Here is a 22425-nt window from a genome sequence, read left to right as displayed (position 1 = left end):
ATTTAACTCTTAAAAAGGCAAAGAGAACCTGTATTTATATGTGACCCAAGTGCTGCAGCTTTAAAACTCTCACAGTTTTCACTCATATCTCTAGGACTGCATAAAAATCCCTCTTCGGTAGATGAGCAGACCTGGGCAGAGGGACCACTGCCAGGTCACAAGAGTGATGGAGGACGCGTGCACAGCAGCCTGTCCCGTGCAGAGCCGTGCCTGGAGCTTGGCACCCAAGGGAAATCAGCAGCCTGATAACCACTCCATCTAACCCATGATGGGGGCAGATTCTGACTGTGTGTGAAAGCCAGCACGCGTGTCAAAGAGGGCTCCAATTGCACACGGCACCAGAGTAGCACAGGGAAAGGGAAAATGCAATTGAACAAGCCCTTGGAGGCCCAGAAACACAAGTGACCTCACCTACAGCCCCGCATCAACAGCCTGACTGTAATTTACAAACATAGATAGAAAGCTTGAGTGTCTAGTTTTGCTTTTACTAGGCGAAAACAATAGCTACCAGATCCTACCTTTGACACCACTAAACAGCCTCAAGGATGAAGTCCAAAAGTGAAAATATAGCCACCTAAATCCCCGGCGCGAGCGCTTGGGCAGAAGCCAGTTATGCAGACTGGGCTGTGAGGTTTACTGAGACGGCAGGCTGGCCCGACAAAACTGGCATCACGTGTGGGTACGAGGTGAAAGACACTGACGCAAGGATGCCTTCTGAAACAGAGAAGCTAATTAAACTTAGCCTCTTCAGAAAGCAAAGTTAGAAAAGCTGGCCGGAAAAATACATTCTCTTCCTCCCGGACATGATCAAAAAGAATAGAGGCTTCGTTAGGTTAAAACGTTAGTCATCTGGCTTTCCTGGTTTTGTTCCCATGAATATTCATAAGCCAACAACACACCCCTCTGCATTCTATCTCCTGCCTGTTTGCTTCCGCATACACATACAAGGCACTGTCCAGAGTATCACAGGTTAGAGAGGAATCAGAAATGTAGCTAAGAAAGCTGGGCCTAAAGAGATGGCTCAGTGAGTACTCACTGTGCAAGCATGAGGACCAGAGTTCAGACACCAGCATCCACATAAAAAGCTGGCAGTGTGCGCGCGCACATGCGCACGCACACACTCGCGCACACACACGTGCACACACTCACTCGCACACGCACGCACACACTCACACACACGTGCACACACTCACTCGCACATGCGCGCACACACTCACACACACGTGCACACACACTCACTCGCACACGCACACACGCCCGCACACACACGTGCACACACTCACTCGCACACGCACGCACACACACACACACACTCAAGCACCTATGACCTAAACTTGGTAGCAGGGTAAAAGACAGAATGGCTGGGTCTTACTGACCACCTGTCTAGCTTTGGGTTCAGTGAGAGACAGAGTTAAGACACCTAACATCTTCAGGCCTGCACAGCGTGTGGTGGGGGTTGGGGTGAGTTGGGGGAAAAGAAGGAGGGGCAGAGAAAAGGAGGTGAGGACAGTGTGCACTCTCTTTTCTCTCCTCTCTTCTCTCTCTCTTCCTCTCTCTCTCCTCTCTTTCTCATTAGGGTACAGAGTACAGAGTCAACTATGAGAACATGGTAGAAACAAAAATGGCTTGGAAATACCCCCCCCAAGCCCTTCCTCCGAGAAATGATCTCAGCCCTGATCCCCATGGTCATGGCAGAGAAGATGGTCATATTTGTACAGCTGTCATCCAACCCCCTAGTCCTGCTTGACCTGTTTGCAAACAAGCGCCTCTTCTTCTGGAGGCATTAGGAAAAGAAGAAACAGTCATTTTACTGGGAGACAGAGAGAGAGAGAGAGAGAGAGAGAGAGAGAGTTTTTTCATCGGCTAGAATTCTATTCAACATCCACACAGAGAACCGAACTGAAGAAAAGAGAACCATGAAGCACACACGTCTCTGTGGACTAGGTGGACTGGATTGGAGAAGGAATCCTACAAAGGTTCTCGGAGGCTCCCACCCCAGTACAACACTTCCTGAAGCAGCAGCCAGCCTCAGCACCCTTGTGCCATTCCAATGACCAACCTAAACTGTGCTTTGTCACTGGCACCCAAAGAATCCTAATATAATCAAAGAGTATAGGTCATGACAAGTCTGTACCAGCACAGTCATTTGTATGCAGGTCACTGTGTTGAGAAGGTAAGGGCTTTCGCATCTACCTAGGGCCTTGAAGGAGAATGAACAGTTGTCAATAGAAGATGGGAAATGAGTCTAGAACCTACACTTTCACTATTTCTGTTATCAAATAAATACATTTAGCACCCTGTCTTAGATAGGGTTTTTATTGTTGTGAAGAGCACAGTAACTGTAGCAACTATTACAAAGGAAAACATTTAATTGGGGCTGGCTTAGAGTTTCAGAGATTTAGTACATTATCACCATGGTGAGAAACAAGCAGCAGGCAGATAGGCATGGTACAGGAGAAGGAGAGTTCTACATCTGCAGGCAACAGGAAATGAACTCAGTCCCACACGGGGCATAGCTTGAGCATATGAGACCTCAAAGCCTGCCCCCACAGTGACACACTTCCTCCAACAAAACCACACCTACCCCAACAAGGCCACGCTCCTAATAATGCCACTCCCTATAGGCCAAACATTCAAACACGATTCTATGGGGGCCATACCTATTTCAAACCACCACACCCACATTTCACACAGTGCCTAGCACAAGTCAGGTACTCTCTTGCAAGAAGAAAGAAGATAGGCAAGATGATAAGCATATACTGGGTGTACACACTTAATCATCTTTCAACAATAAAATGGGAAGGCAGACCACTTCATATATTTTACAGGATCGAGATATGATTAACAACTTTCAATAGGTTCAGATCGATGACAGGTAAAATACAAAGTCACTTAGGTGAATGGACAACATGTATTTATCTAAAGTGAGGCAAGCCATAGCCTCCAGGATTAATACAGCTTGCTATCTGTTTTTATAGGGACCACAGGATAGAGTTTTATTTTATTTTACAAATGACTATGTGTAGCCAGTTTAATAATAAGAAACCTCAACTTTTAAATATTATCTCTCCCAAAAGGGTTTCCATCCTTTTGATGAATAGACTTGTGTGCAAAACAATTATACTTAATTATTATTATTATGGCTTTTCTAATATGGGATTTAATAGATGAACAAGGAGTCAACTCAGTCAGAGACACAGTGATAAAATTAATTTTCTCACCAGGGGTATTACTTTGAGATTGCAATTTTGCAGATAGGAGGGTGGTGATGGTATTTTTCTTTTCCTTTTTTTTTTTTAAAACAAATGTACATATTGTGGCCTAGCAGAAAACAAGCACAATAATGTTTCAGTGAGTAAGAGCAATACTAGGCCTTCTAGGAATTCAGCTACTCCCTTCCATCCTGGGCTCATAACAGAAACCCCCTCACCTAGGCCAAGAAGACATCATTAGCGTCAACAACACAGTGCAGCGCCCATTAGAATGTATTCAGACTGCTTCAGCCTGGCTAAAATTATTAAGAGAAATTTTGTGGCTGCATTTATCAATTACCTTTTTTAATACAATATCTTCATGATGTTCTTCTACTGTGTCATACTCAACAGCCCAACTGATTCCTCCATGTTTTCTTACAATTAATGTTAGTTCAAAGCAGAAGCAAGCTTACCTTCTGGGCTCCCTGTCTTAAGAATGCACTAGCAAAAGTTTCCAAAATACAGTTGAGAAATCCAGCCCCTGTGATTGAAATTCTGCCTCTTTGAATGAACTCTGTCCTGAAAAAAAAGAAAAGAATAAGAAAAAAATCTATACACACACATACACAAAATTCATCTCCATGGCTGTCTGCATAAAATAAAATAAAGCAAGCCTTAAGGGTAGGAGGACAGTCACTGAGAAGAAGATCCCACTAGAGCAGGAGAGGGAAAGGGAAGGGTAATGGGGCATCCATACCATCACAATACATCTTTTACATGCAATTGTCAAAAATTCTCTTCTTTCGAATCACTTTGCATCTGGATATGTAAATTACAGACACTTTCAGCAGTATAATTACCATTTATAATTAACACAAAATAATATCCATAATAACCAAGTAATTAACCATTAATACAAAAGATTCCATTTAAGCTTGACCTAACTATGTACAGTTTATACAGTATAAACAACCATCATTTGAATTAAAGAATATTCATTTCATGATGCAAAATGCCTCTTCAAGAAGCTACCACCACCATTTTGCTAAACTGGTAGTTTCCAATTGCTTTCCAAACACTCACTTCCTATGCCTTTAGGTTAGTGTGGCTCTCAGGCCTCACCAAAGCAGCTTTCGCAGCAGATGGAAGCTACTGCAAAGAACCACAACCGGCAGAGGTGTGGAGAACCAGTGACTGAAGTTTCCATCTGAACGTGGGACGTCTATAACACAAGTCCTGACCCAAGGCTCGGGAAACATCCGAGAACAGGGGCAGAAAGATTGTCAGAGCCAGAGGACGGGGAGGACTGCTGTCCCCTGGCCATGGCAGAGATGTTGCACCGGTGACCCTCAACAGCTGTGGTTAACCTGCTCCAGACTACACCAGTCAACATTCCACCACGGGTGGGGAAAGGGCTCACGGGGCTCCACTCTTAGTGGACAAGCTACTGACAATCCGCAGATTGGTTTTCTTCATAGTCAAGAGGGTCAGCCATACACCCCCGTGCATATGGACAACACTAATTGGATTCAGTAGTGTGTGTGTGTGTGTGTGTGTGTGTGTGTGTGTGTGTATGTGTGTGTGACATACAATTAGAGATGAGAATATGACATCGAAAGGGAAGGAGGGACATGACAGGAGTTGGGAGGGGTGTAGATAAGATTAAAGTGTGTTATATTTGTGTATAAAAGTCAAAAATTAAAACAATTATAAAATTATCACTCTTTGGAGGAGGGATGCTGTTTCTCTCACGACAGAGTCTCGTTATATAGCTCTGGCTGTCCTGGAACTCTGTAGTCCAGGCTGCCCTCGAACTCAAAGAGATCCACCTTGCCTCTACCTCCCAAATGCTGGGACTAAAGCTGTGCACCACCAGGCCCAGCTAAAAACTATCACTCTTCATTTGTAGTTGAGGAGACTACAGTGAACATCTTAACACATTTACTCTCATGGCAATCAGGACCAAGAGCCCCTGTGATTACATGACTAACATGAACTTTCTCCGTGACAGTCAGTGCACTTAGTTCCTGTGCTTAAAAGTGAAATACCTCTTAAAAATTGAATCTGAGACCAGTTTCAGCTTCCTGACCTTAAATAAATTGTTTACTTTCTATAAGCAACTTTCTCACATGTAAATAGGATCATAGTACCACCTACTTACATCAATTATAATAAAGGAGTTTATACATATGACAAAGGTGTGAAGAATGACTGATCTCAGCAGTTGCTAAAATGATAGAAGATGTTACAGAGAGGCAGGCAAACACAGAGACTGCAAAGGCAGAAATCCAAAATAGGCACTGAATGAATCCCTGACAGGGGCCAGAGGTGACAGGGAGCAGGTGTGTTGTCATTTTAATTACCAAAGTTCTACTAATATTAATTATCCCCATCTCACAAAAGAGAGATTCCAGTTACACTTGAGAGCGATGAAAGATGGCTGGACAGGAAGTCTCCAGCTCTCACCCCCCCCCAAAAAGACAACGGTTTAACAAAAATATACAAACAAAATGGCCTTTGTGAGACCTCCTGAAACCAATTAAGAGGTGAAGTCCACCCCAGTGAGGGCAGATTCAAGAACAGTCTCCTCAGAGCAAGTGAAGTGTTCTGCTTTCACTTGCTGTAGGTGTGAAACTTTTCTGTTACTGCAGCAAAATTCCTGCCACACATCACGGAAGGAAGGAGAGGTTCCTACTGTGTATTGGTGGCGGTGTTTGTGGCGCCACTAGGTGTCACGTAACCCAGGCTGCCCTCAAACTCTGTGTGGTAGGGACTGGCCTTGAGGTTCTGGTCTCCAATCTCCAGCCTCCGAGTGCTGAGGTACAGCACACACCATTGTGCTCGCTGCAAGAGAAGTGTGCTTCAGGTCCTGGGTTGCGGAATACGCTCTGTAGTGCTAGAAAAGGCCTGGCTGCCTGGCCAGCTCAGGTCAGAGCCACGGGGAGGCTGCCTGCTCACATCTCAGCGGGTTCACAAACCAAGAAAGGAAAATGCAATCATCATCCAGCTAACTTTCTCCTTTTCCCCCTTTTCTCCAGTCCAAGACCTCAGCTCAGGGGACAGTGCCACCCACATTCAGATTAGCCTAATGCAGTCTGGAAAAGCTCTTACAGACACATTCAAGCCTGTACCTACTACTGCCCTAAGAGTTCCTTAATCCATGTAAATCAGCCACACTCCAGATAGATCCTCCCAACTAGCACAGTGGGGCAGAATGGGGAGAAAACTACAGCCGTGCTTCTCCCACAGAAGAGGAAGAGAGGAGATAAAGGTGCAGCAATACTGTGGCTTTAGCAGGCCTTGCCCCAGGACATGACTCTGGGGAAGGGAAGCAGTATACTTTGGATGTTTGCTGGTCACTGAGAACAAAAGCCAGCACAAAAGGTTGCCACAGCCCTTAAGAATCCGCAGTGCCACAAACAAATCACCAACAGAAAAAGAGATGACAGACTCGGCTCGATCACAGGGCAGACCTCTGCATCTGAGAAATCACACACAGTCCCAGAGAGACTTAGACAAAGTTTGAGAGGCCAGCACACTCTCGGGCTGGGGAGCTGCTTTCTTTGTAAAGTCAGCTGTGACAAATGGCAGAAGGGGTCATGGTTTCATAGAGCCAAATCTCTCTGAAAGATCACAGGACACACACACACACACACACACACACACACACACACACACACACACACACACACACACACACACGGGCGGGGGGGCATGGCCCAGTCATAGAACCAAACAAATTTCTAGAAACTCACCCTAAAGAAACAGGTATATGAATTACATGACAGTGAATTAGAAATGATTATTTTTTAAATGCCCAACTAACAACAACAACAACAGAAAAGAGTTCAAACAACCAAATGAATTCAGGAAATTGAAGCATGAACAAGATGAGACTATCAACAAAGACAAACCACTTAAAAGCAGAAAGCAACAGTAGCGGAGGCCAGGCTGGTCAAAGAAAAACGAAAGAAGAGACATGGCAGGCTCTCTTACAGTGCAGCCTTCAAGCAGGAACCAAGGAGAATGGAGAAGAGAGATTACCTAAAGCAACAATGGCCCAAACTTCCCAAATTTGAAAGAATGCACACAAATTCAAAATCTCAACAAACTCCAACTAGGAGACCTCTAAAGAGATCTACACCAGACACATTATACAGTATCAAAAACCACAGGGAGTATATTGAAAGCACCAAGAGAAAAGTAACCTGCCACATACGAGGAACTTCTGGGAGGTCTTGAGTGGTTTTTTGTTTTTGTTTTTGTTTTGTTTTGTTTTGTTTTAATCAGAAACTTTACAGGCCAGGGAGAATTGGGTTAATATACTCAGCACACCAAAAGAAAAAATATAAACCAACAACTCAGCAAAACTACCTCCCAGGAATGAAAAGGAAATTAAGATTTCTAGCTACACAAAAGCTGAATGTATGCATCTCTGCTAGATAGAGACTTGGGCTATTGTTAACCTGGCCTAATTCATTTGTTGAAACCACTGACTGCATGGTTAATATATGCTATATATTACATATAATCACAAACACATATAACATATGTATATTTCAAATTCATTGTCAGCTCCTGGTTCAATGCGAGATCCTGTCTCAAGAACTAGGGAAGACAGTGATTGAACAGGATCCAGCATCTTCCTCTGGCTGCACACGCACACACACACACACACACACACACACACACACACACACACACACGCCCATACTCTCACACACACAAATGTACACATACACATCACACATGGGAACTCTACATGGACACAAAAAATGGCAGCTTTTGAATATGAGTTTTATAAAAATGAAGCATTCCTTTTTAAAACGTCAGTAGTTTCTATTAAGGCACCTGCTAACTTTGGGCTTGCCCTTCACTTCAAATCTCTTAAGTCTCCACTTAGTTTTCCTCTCCCCACACCATACTGAGACTGAGAGACTCTTCCGGGACCTCACTGTTTAACAGGAAATACAAAGGAACAGTGAGTGAGTGGCAGCATCAGCCCATGGCAAAGATTCCAACAGAGGGAATCCGTAAGGACACAAAGTAACAGGGACTATCTAAGGAGCCACACTGTCCTGGTTGGCTTTCTACTGCTGAGATAAACACCATAGCCAAAACAGTTCGTGGAGGAAAGAGTCTGGCTCAGTCTTCCACACCACAGTCCGTCACTGAGGAAAGTCAGGGCAGGGACCACCGAGGAGTGTTGTTCCCTGGCTTGCTCACCTTCTTTCTTATACCCAGGACCGCCAGTCCAAGGGTGGTACCACTTGCAGTAGACTGGACCCTCCCACATCAATCACTGATCAAAAAGATGCCTCACACACTTGCTTACAGTTCAATCTGATGGAGGCATTTTCTCAATTGCGGTTCCTTCTCCTCAGATGACTATCTTGTACCAAGGTGACAAAAAACTAACCAGCACACACACACACACACACACACACACACACACACACACACACACTATCTTAAAATGCTCAGGCACAGCACAAGTCTCATCAATCCCATGATAGCCTCGGGAACTGGATAATATGGGAGATGGGAAAGACGAGGAATGCGGACTCCAGACTGAAAGGAAAGAGACTTCTCCCAGCACAGAGTAACCAACACACACTAACGGTTGCTTGTGCACCAGTGACTGCTAGCCTTGCTGCCGCCACGGACGCCTGTAGACGATGCCTTACGGCCCATTTGCAGCATAGTTCTTACACCTAATGAGTACAACCACAATTGTAAGATGAACTAGTTATCTTCGCAATCAAATTACTCAGCACGGAAAATAATTTCCCAATTCTCCCTACCTTCTTACATCTTAAGGAGAGGAGAAAATCTCCTGTATGTTCCTGTGTACACATGTGTATACATGCACTCTTTCTCACAAAAAAAAAAAATCTGAGAAACACTGGACTCAACGAGATGTGATTTTAGTCAATCTAGCCAGTATGACCTTGTCTTTCCTGGTTTTTTCCCCCCAGTGCTGAGTAATAACCCAAGCCAGGCAAGCGCTCTGTCATTTAGAATCATCTCAAGTGGTACACTCTCCCTCAGATCTAACAGCAGTGCCTACATTTAGATCAAGTCACACCAAAAAATCTAAACCTTCAGGTCTCCTCTCTCCCTCCCTCCCAATTCCCACCTTCTCCTTCCTGCTCCTACACACCACACACACACACACACACACACACACACACACACACGCACGCACGCACGCACGCACGCACGCACACAGTTACTACACCCAACCTGATATATTCACTTCTGCCTAGTCTGCTTCTTAAATTTAAGCTCATATGAAATGCTTTGTTCATGTAAGACTACATTCTGGTGATGCTAATCTTTTATTCTGGACTAGTCGGAGCAGACTTTTACAATGTCTAATATTTAAGACTGAGAAGATGAACGGTCTCCCACCCTTTGGGAGAGATGAGCTTCTCTGTCCACAAGCAAGTGAGGGATTAGCCAAAGTCTCCCTCATATCATATTCTAAGCAAGGTATCTCTTTCTGCCAATCTGAGAAGCGAGTCCTCAGAAAAGCATGCTCGGATCTGTGCACGCGGCAGGGACCAGCAGGGGGGTAAAGAGGGTCACGTCCCTGCCATCCACAAGATGGAGTTCACCCTGCTGTATTTTAACACCGTTAGAGAAGGGAGCACCGCACTGTCAATAACACAGAGCAACAACCACAGCATGCTCTCCTTCTGACCCAAGACTATCCCCAACGCCTCTTGTCAGGATGAGCTTCTGTTTCAACATCCCTGAAAAGCACAACTGGTTATGCAGCATAGTTTACCAGTCAGATGGCTCGGTGGTTGCTCAAGTGTGAGGACCCGAGTTCAGATCCCCAGCACCCATGTAGAGCTGGATGTGGCAGAATCCCAGGAAACTCCTGGAAGCGCATGAGCCAGCTACCCGGTGTATGAAGTGGTGAACAAGAGACCCTTTCTCAAACAAGACGGAAGTGAGGAGGCCCAGCAACCAAGGACACCCTCCAACCTTTCTGAGTCATCCCCTGACAACACATGCACATGAAGACACACAAAGGCATGCATACACACATTCACACACACACAAACACACACAGGTTTTAAAAGGAAACAAGAGGGGTGGTGGAGAGATGACTCAGGACTTAGGAGCACTGTCTGCTCTTCCAGAGGACCATTCCCAGCATTTACATGGCAACTCACAGCCATCTGTGTGACTCCAGTCCCAGAGGTTGCTGTGCTCTCTCCTGGCCTCCACAAGCATTGCATGTGTGTGGTGCACAGTCATACACAAAGGCAAAATATCCACACACAATATATAAATTTTAAAAGAAGCAAAAAGAAAGGACAAACAGACTGAGATATAATGTTAATTAACGGAATCTGGGAACATTAGTAAAGCCATGACTATCATTTCTATAGACATAAAACCTTCTGAGGTGTTTATCTATTTGTTTTGTTTGTTTTTCTTTTGATTTGGGTTTTTTGTTTGTTTTGTTTTTCAAGACAGGGTTTCTCTGTCTACACGAACAGTAGACCAAGCTGGCCTTGAACTCACAGAGATACGCCTACCTCTGCCACCCGAGTGCTGGGATTAAAGGCGTGCGCCACCAATGCCCGGCACATTCCTTTCTGTGCAGCCAAGAACCATTTTCAGCAAGGGTGCATGAGCCCTCCATTTAGTTGTCTCATGACTCTCCTTACCCTACCCTGCATGTGCAGTGGGTGGTGTTTATTTTAAGAAGCACACAGGGAGATTCAGGTTTTCCTCCTGCCTGCCTCTGTGTTAAGCCTACAGAAGACTGTATCACACTCATCTTACACACATTTTTTACAGTCTCGGTCACACCCAAAACTCTCTGTGGTGACAGTATTCACACTCTAAACAACCCATCCTCGGAGGCCGATATGCTTTGAAAATTAGTTCCTCTATAAAAATATGAAGAAACCGTAGTAAAGAGACGTTGAATAGCTTTCCCACAACCTCAAAACCTTCCCTTTCTCTGCCCCCACCGACTGATACTGGTCCAGGAGACCATCAACCACAAGTGTTACAGTCCCGGCTCTCTCGTCAGTCTCTGATTTTGTTCAGTCTGTGTAACTGACTCGCAGGCAGCCACGCCCTCCTCTCCCTTATTACTACGACTTCCTGATTTCCTCACATCCCTTTCTCTTTTTACATACAAGGCAACCCCACCCCCCCACCGCCTAACCCCGGGGTCCTTGTCTCTAGAATGGAAACCTCTACTCCACCCTGCCCAAAATCAGTGATCGCATCCCTGCCCGCTTACTGGTGGGGCAGATAAAGCCAGAATGCTCACACACTGGCTTACACTTCACGAGCAGTCAAATGTCTGACTAGAGAATGCCAGAGAGTTTTCTAAGCAGAAGTATCTCTTTTTTTTCTCCATTACAGCCTCAATTTCAATTGTAATAACCAGTATGTGACAAGATATCACTAAAGTACATTAGGAAGGGAAAGAAAGAGGGGGAGAACAGGAAGAAAGGTGGGAAAGGAGACGAATTGTAGACTATTTTGTGGAGAAAATTGTCCACCTGCTGAGGTCAGTAGAGGGCAGACTTCACCGGCTGAGGGACAAGCCAACAGAAGCATGTGTGAACCAGACTGTCTCACTGAGGTAGGACCAGGATCTGAGTTACTTTTTGTCCATACACAGACACCATTCAACATACCACACACCAGAATCATGAAAAAGAACACACACTCCAAATCGAGGCACTCTGAAAATTAACAGCAGTTTAAACAACCAAGACTCCTATTTTGACTGCGCTGTTTTTTTCTTCTGTCTTTGGGGACAAAAAGCCAGGGAAAACATGGATGAAACCTACTCCCCAGGGCACAGGGCCACCAACTTGGAAAGCTCAAAATGGCAGTTTCCAGAAAGGCAAAGTTTCCTGATGAGATCCTGGCCTAGAATACCAGCTGGCTAGGTGTGGCAAATCTTGTCTAATTATCTTCACGATGGAAATTTAATTAAAGTGCCTTTGAGAGGATTGGGAAATGTTCCACTGGTATCGTGGTGTGGAGCCGTCTCAGTTCCAGTCACAGTGTGTAGGGCTTTCTATAACCACATGGAAAGAGGGATGACCCAAAGGAGACACAGGGCCTTCCGGTCAGCACGCTCAGTCCCTGGATAACCCCTGAATCCAGCACTGCTGCAGAGATACCCACCCCCAACTGAGTCTTGTTACCCATCAACCAGATCATGTGGTCTCTCCCATGCTATTTGGCAAAACCCATTTTTGTACCCATGATCCCTGGAGCACCCTTGCAATCCCCAGAGCTCTCAAATGCATAGTTTTCAGCACTTGAATGCCTACTAAAGTTCTATTTACCAATGTGATATAAATTAAAATGTAACATAAGCAACCATTCAGGCCATATTTACAAACCGAACAGACAGACAGACAGACAGACAGACAGACAGACAGACAGACAGACAGACGGGCACAGCTTCAGGTGAAGCCACTTTTGAAATCAGACCTCTTAGATCCTCACATTGCATCCCCATCACATAAACAAATCCCTGAAGCTTTCTGAAACTTCGTCTCCTCTGTGAAATGAAATTAACGCCTACTACTTGAATTGTCTCAAGGTTGCACTAAGGACATCTGTGTAAGATGCTCTAAATGATATGCACTTGCTCTGGATTCAGGAACCACTTGCTCAGGGGATGGCAACACCCACAGTGGGCTGGGTCCTCCCACATCAATCATTAATAAAAAAAAAAAAAAGTCCCCTCAGACTAACTGATGGAGGCATTTTCTCAGTTGAAGTTTGCTCTTCAAGTTGTTATAAAAAAAAAACTCCCCCTCCCACTCTCTCTCTCTCTTTCTCCCTTCCTCCATGATGTTCACACCCTGCCACAAGCTTGATTAAAGGCAACAGAACAGGCCATGCACTAGAATCTCTGAAGTGGTGAGACAAAATAAACTGTGCCCCCCCCCCCCCCCGTTAACCTGGGTTTGTTGTCACTGTGACAAAATACAGCCCAGCTCTGATGATGATCAAGCTTCCAGGTTGATGAACCTCCTCACAACAGAGGCACGTCTGAGTCACCACACTCCTCTTGACTGCCTGGCTGATAAGACACTATCATTTTAATATTCTAAGTCTTTAACTTAGTGTAGATGAGTAACTACCACAAAGAAAGAAATGTGTCCATGATGTGTGCTCCCTAACAGCAGCCAATACCATAAACTGTCTTGTGCACCAGACTCAAGGAAATCTCACCCCTCCCCTTCTCTTCATCAATCACTCCTCTCACATGCATTCACGGGGCTGCTAAGAGTTTCCTACGCTCTCTAGTGGGATGTTTTCACTGGATACTATTTGCCGTTTGCTGGGAAAGAAGCTTATCAACTTGTCATGCTTTACAAGATTAACGAGAACTTTGCAAAAGGGGGACAGAGTTTCAAAGGGGGTGCGGCTCTTATCTGCTTATCGGTAGTGCCAAAGGACATGGGTTGGTTATCAAAGTTTCCAACGCTACTGGGCAGATTCACCTGGAGCCTCTATGAAAGCTCACTGCAACACATCTGTACTTCTTAATTCCCCTCTGAACCTTGGAGTAAGACACAACTCTAAACCAATGGAGGATTTAAAAAAAAAATCAATAGATGTCCACTAAGATATTTCAAAAGCTTTCACTTGTGAGTGCCCCAGAATGCTCTCTTGGTTAAAAATGACTGTTTCCATCTCAGTTACCACCTCCCTTTTCAATAAAACAGCTTACTCCACTTTTCAAACATAGTGCCTTTTAAGAGCTACCCAACATCAGAAACATTTACTCACCACTAGTGACAATAATGTGAACGTCCTCCAAGTCCTACTTAGGATGCTAATAATCTGCATATCACTGTGTGAGGTATCACTGTCTGAGGGAGCTCAGGTAAACTTGTCCCGGAGCAAAGAGCACACAAGTGAGCAGCAATGAGAGCTTCCCATCAGTGCATAAGATTCCTTCTACCCAATCCCATTAGAGATTTCCAAGTTCTACTTGTCCAGTTCATCTCTTTCCCCTCTGTTCCTCCACTCCTTGTTTAGACCAGATGTACTATCTGAATCCCATGAGCATTAATTGTTCATTTGTCAAAGGACCAGGAGCATCTTCTGTGAGTCACACACTGTGCTTGACTCTGGGTTACAGAGAACCATGACATCAGAGCAAACCCCCACAAGACAGGAAGTACAAGTAAGGAAACCAGAACAGACCCTGACAATGTGAACACAGCATCAGAAGGCAAATGGGGGGCTTTATGAGGGCGGTCATTCTGAGCCCAAATGAGGCTCTACCCAGATGTTGAGTTTGAGCAGAAGGGGCCTTGTGACTCAGCATGTCATAAGCGGTGATACACTCTGCTAATGGTTAGATCACCCTCTGGTGTCCTGGAATCAAGGTCAATATGAGCAGGGGGAGTTGTGTCTGCAGATAAATACAGGAGTCCTCATTCAGGCTACTTGGTAACAGCACCCTCAAGCCCTGCAGCACCAGGACTGAATCTTAGAAATAATCCCCAAGTACAGTGAGTAGAGCCAGAAGATGCTAATACTTGAGCAACCATGAGCCTGGAAATCAATCAAAAGAGGGCAGTGCCAGCCTTAAAACCTCACAAAAGTCACCCAACTGCTACATCTGCTGCTGAAACAAACATTAAAAGACTCCAGAAGAAGAAAGAGATAAACAAACTGCCCAACAAGTATCTCGTGAAAGATACAAATCACTTTATTTGTGATTTGTTGGATAATTACTTGAAACTTGGCACCTACACCCAAGAAATTTAAACTGAAAACTTCAAAGGTTACAAACCTATTTATTAGAATGAGTGGCATTCACCTGGGAGCCTCTCCAAAACTACGAAACTAGACTGTTCAGCCCATTAATTTAACCTGTTTGTAAAATTTCATGTGTACTCTGTTTCATGTGTGCAACATCTTTTGTACTCTGTTCTAGGATTAGTTTCGCTGAAATCTGTATACAAAATGAAACCACAACACTCTTGCCCTATATTCAAATGAGCATTTTAATGTCAGATGTGAGGTCTCACACATCAGATCTCAAGGATGGAGTGTTGGACATGGAAAAGTTCAAACATGAGCCACGGAGATGCTACACTGAGAGTAGAAGAGCATCGCCTCACTCAAGGGCAAAAGCTCCACCAAGGAGAACCTGAGGATACAGTTTAACTTGCCACAAAAATACACACAGTTGTAGGGTGAGGAACAGAAGGCAAAACTCCTCAAGAAGACGACCGTCATCTAGAACTGCATTGCTTAGGTAAAGTGTCAATTACTAAAACCATAGCAATTCTATGGTATAATAAGTCTCTATTACAAAGGGAAAAATAACAAGATTATTCAGAACCAAGTGGAAGCACTCGGGGACTCACAGAAGCTATGGTTCTTAACATTCCATCATGGACAGGCAGGGGGTTCGCGAGATCCCAGCCCTCCCTGAGGATCCACGGACAGAAAATGGTTTTCCTGACAGGAAAGACACATTCCTCAGTGTTCCAGTCATTGATTGCCCATCCTACGATAGTGTTAACAATCGTAATTTAATTTGGTGGCACACACACACACACACACACACACACACACACATCGGTTTCAGCAGCAGGAAAGAAAGTAAAATGAGAGATGGTAACAGTCGGTGAAAATGAACAAAATACATTATGATATATTTATGAAATTGTCAACGTATTAATTTGTTAGAGGGCCAGAGAGATGTCTCAGCAGGTAAAGTTACTCTGCCAGACCTGACCATCTAAATTCAATGCCCAGGACCCACACAGTAGAAGGTGAGAGCTAATTCCCACAAGTGGTCCTCTGACCTCTACGTGCACGCATGGCGTGTGCACACATGCACTGGAGAACACATGCACACAAAATAGGGACATCAAAAAATTTTAGTTTCTGGGAGGTGATGGCATACACTTTTAATCCCAGCACTCAGGACACAGAGGCAGGAGGATCTCTGTGAGTCCAAAGTCAGCCTGGTCTGCAAAGTGAGTTTCAGGCCAGCCAGAGCTGTTACTAAGAGAAACCATGTCTCAAAAAAAAAGAAAAAAATTAGTTACAAAATAAGAAGTCAAAACTAATTAGCATTTTTAAAGGACAAGTGCAACAGTGGTTAGAATGCATAAGCATCATTGCCAAGCTGCTCCAGTTGTGAGGTCCCAAAGGTAAGGGCAACAGATGGCAAACTAAACTACCTTATTAGTCAAAATGTAATGTCCAAGTGGCAGCTACCGGCCCCACATGAGTGCTAGGCCCTCAAAACAGTAATGGCATACTTGAATAATAGATGTTAATGACTTGATAAAAAGTTCTGTAAAATATCCTTTAGCAATTATTTATACTAATTATATGTAGGTATGATAATATTTCAGACATACTGGATTAGTAAAATCAAATATATTACTAAACTTAAAGAATCAGCTCAAACACAAATAAGAAGAGATTAATAAGCCTATCTCAGAATGGAGGTTTTCAGAAAGCAGAAATTTTCCATTTTTTCTTCTTCTAAAAAATTTAAAACAGGGCACCACCACTTTCCATTTTCCAAGTAAAAGCTCGCCCGCACAAGAGGTAGTTTTACTTTTGCTCTGGTGTTATTCTGTTCACTTTTCTAATTTCTGGCTGTCATGAGGGGTCCTAAGGGCAAAGAGCACACCAGCCCAGGTCTCTGAGTCCGGAGAATCTGGCATTGGCCAAAACACACTGGCCCACGGCGCCCTGGACCTACAAACACCAGTCACTGCACCACAGAGAAGAAAGAGGACAACCACATGGGGGAATTGGCCACACCAAATACACAAGGCCCTGAATACACATCTTTCCTGGACTTAAATCTAGCTCTGGAAGTAAGACAGCAGGTTCTTAGCCCCACACCCTCAAATGGGGAAGTGAGTATTTCTGGGGAAGGTGCACAGAGATAACAGAAAACCTAAACATAGAGCAGAGTCTTACCAAGACAATGGTAAATAGTTATAAATATCATTTCTGTTTCTATATTTTGAACTATGCAAACTGAAACTACAGCCCAGTGGTAGAGCATCTGCCTAGCTTGGTCAAGTCCTCAATAACACACATTCTTATTTATTCATTCTCTCTCTTTCCCCGTATACATATATCCATACTACAAATTAGAATTGAGTCACGAAAACTTCTTAGAGCATAGAAACAGCAGGTTAGGGTGCAGCTCAGTGGTAGAGTGTTGGCCTAGCGTACACCAACTCCTGGGTTCCATCCCCAGAGCTGCATACACCAGGTTTAGTAGCATAGGTCTGTAATCCTAGTATTTGGAAGGTAGAGGCAAAAGAATTAGAAGTCAGAGGTCATGCTTGGTTACATAGTGAATTCAAGACCAGCCTTGGTAACAGGAAACCCTGTATCCAAAAAGAAGTAATTAAATATGCGACAAGCATGTAATTTTGCAATAGCTAAAAGTTCAGAAGTTGAAGTGAAAATGGATCAAGAATAGTAGTATGTAAATAATTCATAAAAAGTTTGTAAATAAGCAGGATTGTCTAGTTAATGTGATTTGTTTCCCAGAATTGATTAATATTAGTTACCAAAGTCAGAGTTATATACCTTTTCCCCACAATCAGAAATATTCTTTTCATATAATTAAAAAAACAAAATGAAAGTTTCCTGGATTATCTGGGCAAATCATAACTGACACAGACAGCTTTTTAAGACTATGCAATAGCCCAGATGTAATACTACACAACATTAACAACAACTGATACTAAATCACAGAGGATGCAATGAAAGACTCTGTGTGCAATCAGACAAGGCCATCCTTTTACGACATCTGCAGACCAACAACAGAGCTCTGTTCTCTGGCCCCAGGTTTTAGTCCCAGCTACCCATGTCCTACATCAGCTCTGGCCATCAGCAAAATAAAAACCGTGGTCCATGAATCTGCCTGTGCTGTGAAAGAGACAGGCTTCCTTACTCATCCGGGAGGCTGTTGAAACATCCTAGTGTCATTGATATGTGTTGGTCAGGGCTGTGCAGAGACCATGATCTGGAGAAAGGCTGGGCCCTAAAAATTGCTTTTACATTGGGACAATTAATTACTTGAAGGTTTTATTGTTTTCATTAAAACTGTAGCTATACAATAAAGATTTTCAAGCCACACAGAACAATAATAATAAAACACAGTAAATTATCTTCTGGAAATCACGTTATTCACTGAGATGGTTATCATTAATATTTAGAACTTGTGATGTTTGACTTTAGTTTCAAAGTCTATCTTTGGGTGCCAAAAAAGATAACAAGACACCCACAAAGTTGAGGCAGGAGAATGAAGGGAGCCAGGAGTGAACAGTGAGACAGTTGTCTCAAAAACAAAACAAGAAGACTGGAGAGAGAGCTCGGAAGCTCCTGCAGAGGAGCTGAATTTGGGTCCCAGGACCCACACTGCAGCTCACACACATCTACGAATCCACTTCCAGGAGATCCATCGCCCTCTTCCGGCCTCTGCAGGTGCAAGGCACATAACTGGTGCACACATGCAGGTGTGCAAAACGTCACACACATAGAGACATGTAAATCCTTTCCTTAAATCTCTTTTCAGAGGATGTACTGTTCTCACCCATCGTAGGTGTAAAAATTAAAATGTGTGTTAAGTACAGGCCATGCTGAAGGGAAACGAACTCTGTCCAGGGCTATTATGGAATGCAAACTTGTGTGTTAACACGTAGAAGACAATGCACCAGAATCTGCAGTACAAACCATATGTCTATGTACTCCAAAATTTATATGTTGCCATTTTTATTTTTATTGAATTGCATTCCATTGTATTTTTGGTGCTAGGGGTGGAAGACCTCGTGCGTTGGAGACAAGCTGAATACCACCCAGGTGCCTCCAGCCTGTTGTGGGAAGGAGTTACGACACTGAGTCTTAGGAAGTAACTCAAGTTTACATGATTCTATGAATGTGGAACTCAGCCATGAAATCTGGTCCACGGAGGAGAACAGATCACATGTTCTCTGCCATCTGGTTTAACAGAGGACAGGTATCTGCAAAGCTAGAAGCAGGCCTCACAGACAGACTCTGCCAGTGCCCACAGACTAGACTCCCCAGCCTCCAGAGCCATGGGAAATTCACAGGTGTTGCTTGAACCACAAAGACGGTGGTATCTAATTACATCATCTCAAACTAAGATTTCCTAGAACTCAAATTGTACGTGTCCTGAAAACCAGCCCACAGTGCCTTAAAGCTAGCATATAAGACATGCAACCGCTGTGGGAATCCTTGTAAGCATCTCAGACACAGGGAAACATCAGCGAGGTAAAGAGGGAGAGAACCCCGGCTCAGCCACTGATTCAACTTCCTGGAGCCTGACACCAAGCTGTTTATTTTAGACATATTTAAGACTATTACAGTTTTGGGGGAAAAAAAGGTTTCCTGGTAACAATTATCCAAATCCTATGTGGACAATAGATTTTTTTTTTTCGAGGCAGGGTTTCTCCGAGGCTTTTGGAGGCTGTCCTGGAACTAGCTCTTATAGACCAGGCTGGCCTCCAACTCACAGAGATCCGCCTGCCTTTGCCTCCTGAGTGCTGGGATTAAAGGTGTATGCCACCAATGCCCGGCTGTGGACAATAGATCTTAAGGTGTAATGACATAGAAACTCTTTTGCAAAATATGCATGACCTCTACCATGAAGATGGGTTCTCTTGCTTAAGGCCTAAAATCTGGTGTAGTCTCTGACCAAGATAGCATAGAGATTACAGGCTGAAAACTATATGTGACATCTCCCCTAAGGGTGGGTCCTATTGACTGGGAAGCAAAGATAAAGATAAAAGTCTGGGGAGGGAGTCTAGGATAAACATTCTGGGGGATTTGGGTGAGGTCTGACCCTACAGATAGGTCACCAAGGTCATCAGGTTTTAACAAGAACCACTCCCAACCTTCTGGATGGGAATAGTTACTCATTTACTTCAGTGAGGGGTCAACCCTGCATGAGTAACACTCCTGGTTCCTCCATTGGTTATCTATGACCCTCCACACGCCAGAGAATTCACTTACTGAAAGCCACACGTTTCAGGAGGATTCAATATACCTGTCATATGTACAGTTCTGTCACTCCTCAGAGAACTGTATACTAGGAAAGGTAAATTTGGTTGTTTATAGTCAGTCTTGAAACAAATGCAACACTTAAAGTTTTCACTGAGTGAAATGCATCACATAAGAGTCATATTCAGAGGACATACAACTCATGGAGGTTATATTCTCCTTTACGGCAAAGACAAACTAGATACCATAGTGGCAGTAACTAAATAAAATGTGGTAAAGTTGAACCTCATGCAGGGGAATAACCGAGCTCTACATGTATCAGACAGGTAAAGCTCAGAACAGTCAAGTAAGCATAAACAATAAGTGTACAAAAACTTAGATGACATAAAAATCACCTGTGTAAAAAAGATACACAAACCAATCATGCTAGGTGAGTCTCCGAGGAAGCAGCTCTTTGACTTGACTAAGGGCTAGGCAGACCCACTGACAGGGTCATGTGCATGATAACATCAGCCAAATATTTTTCTTATTTAAACTCTGTTAAATACCTAGATTGCCTTTAAAGGTTCAAACAAATGGTAACATTCATAGCCTTTGGAGAGTAAGCAAATAGCAGAATTTGGAGGGAACTTGGACAAGAGTTTAGTTCTGTCATATTTTCTCCAAAAGGAAATATATTCCTTACCTACATGATCAAAAATAACATGAAATATTGTGGGATAGACAGAGACAATAAGTATGAGATTGTGTGCTGGGTATGGATCCCCATACCCAACACACACACACACACACACACACACACACACACACACACACACGAGAGAGAGAGAGAGAGAGAGAGAGAGAGAGAGAGAGAGAGAGAGAGAGAGAGAGAGAGAGAGAGAGAGGTGACCTTACCAATTTGGGTTTTCCACACTTTCCTGGAAGACAGACTCTTCCCTCAAGGACGCGTACTGTGTCCACGTGAGGCAGTGACTCCGTATAGCCATGTTCCTTTTCTGAAGACTGAGCCACGATTCCTCTTCTAGTTGGATATCAGGTACCTTTAAAATACTCACCTGTCCAACAGAGAGAGGACAGTATTCTCAACTTAGGCAAAGCAAGCTGCATGAAGACTCTGCCTAGAGTGAATCTCAGTCTTGGATAACAAAGGGGACAGTGGTCCCTATACATGGATGGCACTTCAGTATCACCCCTCAGTCTCTGATAGTCAGACACACTGTGGCCTCTCTACTTGCTGCCCAGGACTTGCAAACGGTCCAGGATTGATGTAGGCCACTAAACAAGTTATCAGCTGCTGCATGTCTCCTCTGGGGCAGGCCATCTTGCGTAGATGGATTCTTATCAGGCCCACCTACACGGTCTCATGCAGGGCAGTATCAAGAGAAATATTTTCCTCATTGTAATCTCTGTTCAATCCCTAGAAATCGATGCGTTCCCAGGTAGAGAGGACAAGGAAAGTTACAAAGGCAGAATTGTACAAGTCGGAGCCTTAAATTATTTAAGAATTGAGATATAAGACGAACTTGAATGCCTTTTTAAATAATAGATTCAAAGTGCGTATATAGGGCAAAGGCAGCTATGAACTCTGGAAAAGCCAGTGATAATTTGCTGTTGAAGTGCAACACAGCTTCCCATCTGCAAGTCAAAAGAAGTTCATTTTCTTTGTGGTTCTAGCTTTCTTTCCACTGAGGGAATAACAGTGTTTTAACCTACGATGAGGAATGGAGGGAAGCTGCCATTTTTCCTAGTATAAGCACAGCAATTTAATTTGCAAGCTAATCTGCAGGTGCCCAGATTCATTCTGTACCACAAAGGGAATCTCCTCTGAGGCATTTTTTTAAGTGCCTGTCAAGATGATCTCCTCTTACGTCCTAGAAGACCACCATCAAAAGTCCTACATGGTGGATGTAGCTGTTTAAAGTACTAAGAATAAATGACAGCGAGTGCTCAGCCATAGAAGGGACGTCTATACCAAACGCCTCAAGGCTCAGGGGACACAGTGAAAGAGAAAGAAATGTAGGGGAGGAGTGCTGTAGAAGGCAGTCTTGTGGACATACAAGGCTGTTGCGCATATGAACTCACAACAGCTGTGCTTACCTGTGTAAGAGCAAGTCAGTTAAAAATTCCAGCCTAGACAGCACAGACAGGACGGGGGAGGGCTTGGTTGAGGAGCTATTGCAGTTGATATCTG

The 22425-nt window shown here is 43.9% G+C and overlaps 1 protein-coding gene across 1 annotated transcript in view; it reads right to left on the bottom strand.

The window, feature by feature from the left end:
* Nucleotides 1-22425, bottom strand: part of Prelid2 (PRELI domain containing 2) — a 68192-nt gene that overhangs the window by 26848 nt on the left and 18919 nt on the right. The window contains exons 4-5 of the mRNA XM_040741876.1: nt 21129-21289; nt 3668-3773 (exon numbers count right to left, since the gene is read on the bottom strand). Coding sequence (XP_040597810.1) covers nt 3668-3773; nt 21129-21289 — 267 coding nt within the window. The remainder of the gene's footprint in view (nt 1-3667; nt 3774-21128; nt 21290-22425) is intronic.

This window comes from Mesocricetus auratus, unplaced genomic scaffold (genome assembly GCF_017639785.1).
Source record: "Mesocricetus auratus isolate SY011 unplaced genomic scaffold, BCM_Maur_2.0 Super-Scaffold_6730, whole genome shotgun sequence".
Lineage (NCBI taxonomy): Eukaryota > Metazoa > Chordata > Mammalia > Rodentia > Cricetidae > Mesocricetus > Mesocricetus auratus.
This window is presented reverse-complemented; position numbering and strand designations above follow the sequence as displayed.